The 10,299-nt window shown below is 30.8% G+C and overlaps 1 protein-coding gene across 2 annotated transcripts; it reads right to left on the reverse strand.

Annotated features, from left to right (window-relative positions):
* Positions 506-8,020, reverse strand: LOC18595222 (TMV resistance protein N). 2 transcript variants are annotated; one of them, XM_018123351.1, is made up of 7 exons: positions 7,407-8,020; positions 5,522-6,617; positions 5,378-5,421; positions 3,822-4,062; positions 2,448-3,704; positions 912-1,462; positions 506-799 (listed from the first exon to the last, which is right to left on the reverse strand). In XM_018123351.1, the coding sequence occupies exons 1-6, from the start codon at positions 7,922-7,924 to the stop codon at positions 923-925; spliced, it is 3,696 nt and encodes a 1,231-aa protein (XP_017978840.1). In that variant the 5' UTR covers positions 7,925-8,020; the 3' UTR covers positions 506-799; positions 912-922. The 2 variants fall into 2 exon arrangements, with proteins under 2 accessions (XP_017978840.1, XP_017978839.1); XM_018123350.1 differs by having other exon boundaries at positions 5,372-5,421.

Raw genomic sequence — 10,299 nt, forward strand, 5'->3', positions numbered from 1 at the left:
TTTTAGATACTTAATTTGTTTTAAATCACTAAATATATATTTTTTACTTACTTACTACATTTTTAGCAAGTTTTGAGATTTTCGACGAAAAATGACGAAAATGCCTCATTGATGCTAACATATTGCTTATTGATGAAGGAAAACCTCTAATCATTCAACATGAATGATGCTATTGCTTGATTGGAATCAAGCCTCAATCAATCCCAATTGGCTACAGGGCTTATCCCAACATCTCCCACTAGCACAAAGCTAATTGCTACCTCATCGTATGTGGATTCAATCCATCTAGCAATCATGTCTGTATGTAGACTCGCTTGTGCCCTTCAATATGGTTAATTACTTTTATCTATCTTCGTGATGTCCATGCATTGCATCATGTCATATTACTGTATCTAGATCCAATGAGACCCAGGTTTTGCTTGTATGTCTCCATTGTTACATTAACAATGCTTATCCCAAATATAAGCAACAAAACTAAAAATGGCAAGAATTAGATATCGTAGAGTAGCAACACAATTGAAGTGCTATTTTTATTCACTTGGCATACACAATTTTAAACTTTGTAAACCACACCATAGGATTTGAATTCGACTTTTCAAGTAAAGAACACAAACACTTATCAAAAAATGAAATATTCAAATGCACGTTACAACACAACTTAGGTTTAATTAATACTACATTCACACAAAGCTGTTAAAGCGTGCACAACTAGGCTGCAATGCTAATGGCAAAGATGAGAGGATCAAAATAATATCTGCAAAGGATTTCACCTCTGTCCTGATTTTATGACCTTTTCAACCTGGAAATAAAGAAGAAAGGATATAAATGAAAATTAAACTTATAAAAGATGATCCTGGATCTTACTTTTCAAGATAAAATAGAAATAATTAAAGTCCAATTTTAGTGATTACCTATTGATCCATCAATCATATTTTTTTCTTTTCTTGCTAGGCTGCTCCATTGTTGGGTCCAAGTCCTCCAAATCACTTGGATACACTAATCGAGCCCCACACTTGTTCACCTTGGTACCAATGCCAAGGGTTTCAAATAAAATCTCGATTCCAATACAACTCCGTATCCAATCTCCGCTCTGTGAAATCTCATATTGGCCACTTTGATGCTTCAAAAAATTGTCTAAAATGTCACGAGGCAAATAGCGTAGCCAAAGGTGGTCCTCAGAGATCTGGCCTGATTTACTATTAAAAGAATACCCTGCAGTGGGTATCTCACATGCAAAACCTTCAAAATGGATTTTAATAGTACATTCAATAACCTCCCCCCTCCAAGCAACATTATTAGAGGTAGGAACAAGAGCACAGCACAAGGAAAATCCCATCCACTGAATATCATTCTGCAAATTGGGTATCATTACTGAACATTCCTCACTCTGGTGACTAAACCATTCAAAGATTTCACTTCCAGGTATAATAATGTCAAATGTTTGTCTTGCATTCACAACTATCTGCAAAACAAAGCTCCGTTATTGGGTAATTAGTTTAAGATTTTATATGCATTTTGCAATAGAATTATATTGAACCTTTCAATGCTTGAAGTTTGAAATTCATAATTAAATATTCAAATTTTAATTCAATTAGTTGGTTCGGACATTTTGACTAATATTATTAATCAAATGGATTGGATGATGTGAACAAAGCAACGAATAAGAATGCATCACATGTCTAAAAGATAACATCATTTTATTTTTTTCATTTTTTTGTAGAAATTGCTATTTGAAAAATTAAAAAATTAGAAAAAAATAAAAATACGCTTGTTGCTAAAAAATTTTACTTTTAAAATTAAAAATAATTTTTTTAGAAAATTCAATATATAAAAAAATTCTAATTTTCATAAAAAGGTTATCTTTGCAATTTAAAATAAAAAATCTAAAAATATCAAAAAATGTAAAACAAATTATTTTTGAAATAAAAAGTAAAAAAATAAGGGGGAAAGAGAGAGAAGGGGAAGGGGCAAATTAGTGCCAATCTAGCCAGCACGACCTACATCGACGCCTTCCCTCTATTTCCTCCCTACCCTATTTTTCCCTATCTCCCTAATCAATCCCCCTCTTTTCTCTCTCCCTGATTTTTTTTTCCTTTTTTGTTTTTTTTTCTTAATTTGTCATTTTCCAGGTTTAAAAAATTTTCAAAATTTTTATTTTAATATTAAATATAAAAAAAAAAGAAAAAACAAAAAATGGTGTGTCACATATATACACTTTTTTATTAATTATTTTTTTGTCACATCACCGATTTAAGTAACATTATTAATCAAAGATTCAAATCATTTATATTCAATGAAATTAAATTGAGTATCTAATTGTTACTTTTAAAATTTTAAGCATGAAATCGATAATTTTACTGTAATTGGGATAACAAATATGTAATTAATTCATTAATTTACTATTATAAATTCTTGAAAGTGAGAGTAAGAGAGCTTGAGAAATATACCTTAAGATGTCCTTTTAGCATTCTTAATGCATTATCATTCGCAGCCAAATTGAAGCAGTTAACACCATAATAATGTATCTTATCCGATGTAGTGTACGCTTTTGTTGGATTTGGAACTATTTCCAATGAAGCGCAACCATCCAACCCTACTGCGATTATGCTTGATGGAAGCTGAGGCAATGTTTCAAGCTTTTTGCAATCCGCCAATTCGAGAAGATAAAGCTTGGAAAGTTGACAAAGATTTGTAGGTAGGCTGGCGAAATTGTTATCACTAAGAGTCAATGTTCTCAATGAGGATAAGCAACATATATCACTAGGAATAGCCCCTTCACAAAGATTCCTGCCGCTTATATTCAACTCTCTTAAAGTACTCAAGCCTGATAAACGAGGTAACCTCAGAGCCATGGAATTCAGACTTTTTTTGGAAAGCATGTGATTCTGACTTGATAGTAGTACTCTGCAGCCCTTCCTACATATCCACTGTGGGAAAGATGGTGGTAAAATTTCAAATACAGAGCAGCCCGAAAGATTAAGAACTTGTAGGCTGCTGAGATTTCCAATTGAAGAGGGAAGTTCTTCAATACTTGTGCCATCTAAATGGAGCTCCAACAAACGTTCCATTTTTCCGGTGATCTCTGGAAACCTTCGAAGATCCTTGCAGCCTGAAAGAATCAATGTTTCAAGAGACTCCATTCCAATATTGGTTGAGAGACTCCTAAGACTTGTGCAGTTTCTTAAATTCAAAAGCTTGAGCTTGGGTAAAACTGAGATGGATGGATGGACATCTAATAAGCTGGTACAACCTTGCAAATTCAAACTTTCGAGATTTTCAATCATCGTGAAGTCTGGTAAATTTTCAAGTTTAGAGCAGCCTGAGAGATTAAGAACTTTGAGATTGCTGAGATGTTCAAATGAAGAGGGAAGTTCTTTAATACTTGTCCCATCTAAATAGAGCTCCAGCAAACATTTCATTTCCCCGGTAATCTCTGGAAACCTTCGAAGATTCGAGCAGCTTGAAAGAACAAATGTTTCAAGAGATTCCATTCTAATTTTGGTTGCGAGACTCTTAAGACTTGTGCAGTTTCTTAAATTCAAAAGTTTAAGCTTGGGTAGAAATGTGATGGATGGATGGACATGTACTAAGTTGGTACAGCCTTCCAAATTCGAACTTTCCAAAATTTCGGCCCTTGTGAAGTCTGGTGTCCTGATCAGCTTTCGGGAGCCTTGGAGATCAAGGAATTTCAATTTATTTAAAAGCTGTCAAAGAAAGAATAAAAAGAAAAAAAAAGTTATTTTGTAACGAAATAATTCAAATTATTGGTAATTTATATGAAGATAAGCTAAAAAGCCAACATCAAATAAAGTAATTCTTACTCTGTCTCTGTTCCATAGTTGTTTAATGCAGCTATCAGGTAAGAGAAGTGCAACAAGGTTGTCTGGTTGGAAGTCCCGAGGCAATGATTTTAAAGGACATCCAGGCCACTCAAAAAGCCGTAACTCATTAGAAAGATACGTGAGATCACAAGATTTTAGGAGACCATGAACCATGAGCAATCTTAGTTTTTTCATCTTCAAGAAGGCATCAGCCCTCAAAGTGAAAGTCTCGTTTTGTTCCCTAATAAATGAAAAGCAAGGACAAAAACACAAATGAACTTCACAACATATTATAGCAATCGAACAACCTACAAAGCTGAAGTATATGCTCATGAACTTGAGTTTCATCTTGCAGAAAAAATATTAAAGTCTTCAAATTTAGTAGCAATCAATATATGTCTCTCGCATTCTTATTTCTTGTCCACATTCAATCAAAATTTAGATTCCTTTGTCAAGCTCTTTTCCATATCAACTTGATTGTTATGGTTTTTCCTTTCTGTACTTTGGTAGCATTAATTAATGTACTAATAATATATCATCAAAATCAATAACCAATAGGTTAATATCCACTTTTAGGTAAAGTCATTCCAAATTTTTATTTTAGAAATTGGTTTAATGGATACATGAATATTTCTTCAGTTACCTATGTATCTTTACAATCTCCACAAATATTGTAACTCAGTACTTTTATACAAAATGAAAATTAACATAATTTCTTTAAATAAATAAAACATGTTTGGCATATCCATTCCGTACTACTTAAATTGGCTGCTATTTATGAAGCCCTCAGTAGGCTTAATAGGCTACCATTTGACAGCTAAAGATAATTCAAGGGAAAGAAAGAAAAAAGGAAAAAAAACATTCTTATTAAATAAAAATAAATTAAAAATGTGGCATATACAATATATAAATTAATTAAATAAAGAAAAAATATGATTAAAAATATATTTAAAAAATTAATTTTTATATAGTTAATAAAATTATATATGGATATTTAGATAAAAGGAATATCAATCAATTATTAATATCATGAAACTAATTGATAAAATGTTTAATTAATATCAATAGTTATAATGTAAATGTTAAAATTGATTTCAATTCTTTTATTTTCTTATAAAGAAAAATAAGTATTTTATTTTCACATGGTAAATGTAAGATGCTTATATGTTTATTTAAATAGTTTAAAAAACATTTTATTTCATACCATTACTTTTATATATAATTTAAGACAAGAAATAAATGAAAGTTCAAACTGTCTAACATAAAACTGTTATTCTTAATAAAATAAATTAAAATAGGATTAAAAAAATACATTTGAAATGTTTATTAATTTATACGTAGTATACTGTATTTTAGAAGAAGTAATATAATGCATGAAAATAATATTCATTAATTAAGAATATCTCAATTTAATAAAAAATCAATAATTAAGAATAAAATAGACAATTTAATAGATTATGAAAAATAAATGTCGTTTATTATTTATATTTTCGTAATTCAGGTTTCTATACATAATAAAGATAAAGATAAAAATAAAAGGAGATATATACTTGTACCCTATAGTGCTGTTGATGACCATGCCTTCAATCGCTTCTGTACCCTAAACATGAAGAGTATCATAAGACTTTACACAAAGAAATTGGATAATTTTCCAAGTTAAGTAGAGAGTAAAATAAGTATACTCTTTATGAAATACTAACCGAGTTCTGTGTTAGCACTTGATATACATCACTTTCCTCCGACAATCTACATCGTTTGCCTGGTTCATTAGGAGACTTTTGTCGAACAATATTTCTTCCCATCTCTTCTAGCAAATCATGCATCCCAATTTCGTTGTATTCAACTGTTATGAGAGATCTCTCGATGAGAACATCTAATCCAATATCCGGATAATACCCACAGCCATCCAGTATTTTTGTTACAAAATCTCTGTCCTGCCCCTTAAAAAAATGTACAATATCTAGAAATATATTCTTCTCCGTATCTGTTAATCCATCAAAGCTTATTTGAAGACAATTGAGAATTGTACTGTTAGGTTCACTTTTAAGTCTATCTATGGCACTTCTCCATTGAGCTGCACCTCTACCACAAAGAAAAGAGCCCAAAACTTCAAGAGCTAATGGAAGGCCACCAGCATATTTCACAACACTTTCAGAAAGCGATATGAAATCATCTTTTGGTGTATCACTTTTGAAAGCTTTCAAACTCAAAAGCCGCAGGGCTTCGGAGTCATCCAATGTTGTAGGCTTATACACATCATCCACTCCGTAGGAGTGCAACAACAGATGCTCATCTCTAGATGTTATGATGATTCTGCTCCCTAAACCAAACCAATCACGCTTTTCAGCCAAGCATTTAAAGTGCTGCATGTTATCCGCATCATCAATAACAATAAGAACCCTTTTATGACGTAGCCTACGTCTTATAATTTCAATTCCCTCCTCAACACTAAAAAATTGGAAATCTTGTCCAGGTAATAGCACAGAAAGAAGTTGCTTTTGTAAAGAAACAAGTCCGGATTTCATTGCAACTTCTCGAACACTTGCAAGAAAGCATTTACCTTCAAAATAACCAGACATCTGGTTATAAACAACTCTTGCAAGAGTTGTTTTACCTATGCCACCCATTCCACAAATTCCTACAACACGAACATCATCTTTCTTAAAGCATATTTTGTCACGCAGCTTAACCAAACGTGAATTAATTCCAACCAAGTCATTACAAACACTTGAATATGTTTGACATAACATTTTTGATATCACTCTAATGACGTCTCGTATGAATTCCGATTCGTACCTATAAACCCCAAAAGGTCAAATAAACATTATAAATGAGAAAATAAAAATTACTATTTGCTTTATATTATATTAGAATTTTATCGACACACGTTGTTGCAGGGACAAAATTTTTTTGTTAATATATATAATAACATCAATATATCAAAAAATTATTCACAACATTATTTAGTTTATTGGTAATTAACAGTAGTTAAATATTTTTTATTTTTTGTTCATGTTAATCTTAATATTGCTGATATAACCAATTAAACTTCCTAAGAATTTATTTTTAGATATAACTAATAGAATAAGATGTAATGTAAAAAATAAAATTAGTACTTAACTAATATTGATATTAATATATGTGTCATGGACCTCATATCAGTAAAAAATGAAATAAATTTTAAAATTATAATGAAAGCTTTTCTCTAATTAATAGGCATGTCGAGTTAAAAAAATGAACTCATGACAAATGATATTAAAGTTTATCTAAATATTCACTGACGTGAAATCCCTCATAAGAGATACTAAAAAATTAAGCTAGGCTCCTATCAAAATGGATCTGTATCCTCTATGCTACTATTCTTATGTTAGACATTCTCCATTTTCATTTCTTTCTTTATTGACAATATAAAAATAATAGTAAGAAATAAATAATTTTTTAATCTATTTAAATAAACATATAATAAGCATATTAAGTTAACATATAAATAAAACATATAATCATATTATATTTGATTTTCCAAAAAACTTATATTACCATATCAAGAAAAAAAGGTTAAACAATGTTAATGGAAGGAGGAGGTACCTATCTTTTAACTCCCATCCAGTGATACAAGACGCTTCAAGTAAAGCATCTCGCCACCTTCTGGTCTTGTCTTGATTATATCTTTTTTCATGTTCAGCAAAGGCTTCTTCAACGCTTCCTGTCTGTTTCCGTAGCTCACGTGGCTCGACATTATAAAAAATAGGGAAAATCTTATGTCCCCTCTCTTTTTGCTGGTCGAGAATCTCAACAAGTTCATCCAGAGACCAACTCGAAAAAGCATACTTTTTTGAGAAAACGATGATTGAACACCATGATTCTCCAATTGCTTTAAGGAGCTCTGGTGCGATGCTTTTGCCTTGCTCAAGCTTTGGGTCATCTCTGAAAGTGATCAATCCTTTCTCTATTAAACAAGCATATAGATGGTCTGTGAAGCCCTTGCGGGTATCTTCACCACTAAAGCTCAAGAAAACATCATATTTCCATTGAGAAGAAGATGAAGATAATGAAGATGAAGATGATGATGAAGAGGAAGTGAAGACAGTACCATCATCTTCCATGATGATGATCAATAATGTATTGATCAAAGTCAAATCTTAAGAAATAAAGAGGATGAGAGATTAATGAGAAGGGACATCAATGTTAAGTAACGAATTTGTGAATAAAAGATCGNTGTGTGACAATAAATAGCCTTTGCGGTCTCGGTAAGATACCTTCGCGGGGTATCCCCAAGAATGGATTTTTGGCAAAGACCAAGTTTTTCAAAAGTGCATAAGCCATGTTGAGTAATTGGATGAAATCCAATTATTTATATAGGTTGGGATGAATTATTTTAATTGTCTTCTATTACTCGGCTTTAGATTATTTTGATGATATCTGTCTACTCACTGAGATTTTGGAGACCCACGTGTCATTGTAATTTAAATTGCATACTCCAGTTTTCTATATTACAGTATGTATAAATTTATTTTGTTTTTATGTGCAGTAAATTAATTTTTGATGTTTCAAAAAAATATATATATAGATATATTGTTTTACATTAAAATAGATTATTTTAATTAATATTTTTATTTTATTTTATTATTCAAAAAAAAAAGAAAAAAGAGAGAGGAATGGAAAAACTGATAAAAAACCTTGCGAGGTCTCGAAAGGCATTCGAAAAAAGAATATCTATCGAGGCTTTACGACGGTTGTCATGAACTCGATGAGAGTTTCGAGTCATGACAACCATCATCTTCCATTGAGAAGAAGATGAAGATAATGAAGATGAAGATGATGATGAAGAGGAAGTGAAGACAGTACCATCATCTTCCATGAGGAAGAGCAAGATAGGAAAGGAATCAATTTGGAGAGTAAATAATGTTAAGTAAGAACATGTTGCTGAATGGAATAAAATGAAAAGCAAATTGACTTGACTGACTTTCCTATTTCAATTCCACAACATTGACGTGGGTACACCCTTATCACATAAAACCTACTTTTACGTGTTTTTGACGTGGAGTTACTTACAAGTCAATTGGAGTGCATCTTTTTCTACATATCCTCATCTTTATCGTGGATTTTTAAGTGATGGAAGATGAATAAGTTGGACCAAGGAAGATCGTGCAAACTACTTTCAAATTTTTTATCGTATATTATGATAAAATTCGATACTTCATATTTGATATTAAAAAATAATATTTTGATACATCAATTTAATAACAGTCAAAATGTCTATCAAGTTCTATATTCATGCATTTTATTCAATTTAATCTCTATACTTAAAATTAAAATAATTTAATTTTTTAATTTTTAAAATTATTTCAATTTAATTTTTCCCTTTAACGATATTTAATTTTATTATTAAAAAATTAACATAAGCACTAATGTGTAGCCAAAGCCACCGTAGAAAATGGAGAATGGTATGAGTATAAGAGATGAAAAATATATTTATGGGTAATTTTTCAGTTTTTGAGGTAAAAATGTAATTTTTCACTTTACGGGGGTAAAAGTGTAATTTTTTAAAAATTTACTCCACCAAAACTTTAGAAAAGTTTAAAAATTTCATTAAAGACATGGATAAGTGAAGAGGATTGAGTGGTAGAAAAAGAAAATAAAAAATATTGCTAGAAAAAAATAAAATAAAAAAATATTCAAAAGATAAATAAAATAATAATATTTTATTAAGCCTATTAAAAGGCTTGAAAATTTCAGAATTCTTCATTGGGAGGGTCAGCCAAAACCAGCAGGAGAGAGAGAGAGAAATAAAAACAAACCCTAGAGTGAGAAAATTCAAAGAAAAAGTGTGATTTTTCAAGGAATCAAGTGTTTAAAGATATGATTTTTCAAGCTTAGCTTAAGATTTATCATTTCCATTCATTTCTCTTTATTTTTCATGGTTAAATTATGTGTTTTGATGATGGATTCAAATCTGATAATATGGGTTTAGAGAGAGAAAGTTATTAGATTAATTTCATTTTGAACTGTGTTAGTGTTTAGTGTTAGTTTAGCATGTTTATGAGTAAAACAACAAGAAAAATATTCATTTTCTCCATAAATTTCTCTAGGCCAAATCTAGCCAATGGTGTGTGAGGATGAGGTTGACTTTATTTTAAGAGAATTAGATGGAAAAATGATGAAATATGAGGTTGAAAATTAAATGGGAATTTTTGGTGCAAAAAAATTGAAATTTTTACCCACTAGGGGTAAAAGCGTAATTTGTGATCCGAACTGATAAATTGGACCACATTCACAGTCATTGAGGTATTGTGGATATAATTGGATAATAGAAATTGAAATGGATGGAATTGGAGTTGAATTAGAGATTTTAGAAATCTACACCGTGTATAGGCGAGTTAGGTCGGACACTGTGATTAAGCGATTGTCCAAACATTTCACACCCTATCTAGTGTATACGCATGGATAAGAGCCTGAAATAATATATATTGATTTGACA

The sequence above is a fragment of the Theobroma cacao genome, chromosome 6, assembly GCF_000208745.1.
Source record: "Theobroma cacao cultivar B97-61/B2 chromosome 6, Criollo_cocoa_genome_V2, whole genome shotgun sequence".
NCBI classification, from domain to species: Eukaryota; Viridiplantae; Streptophyta; class Magnoliopsida; order Malvales; family Malvaceae; genus Theobroma; species Theobroma cacao.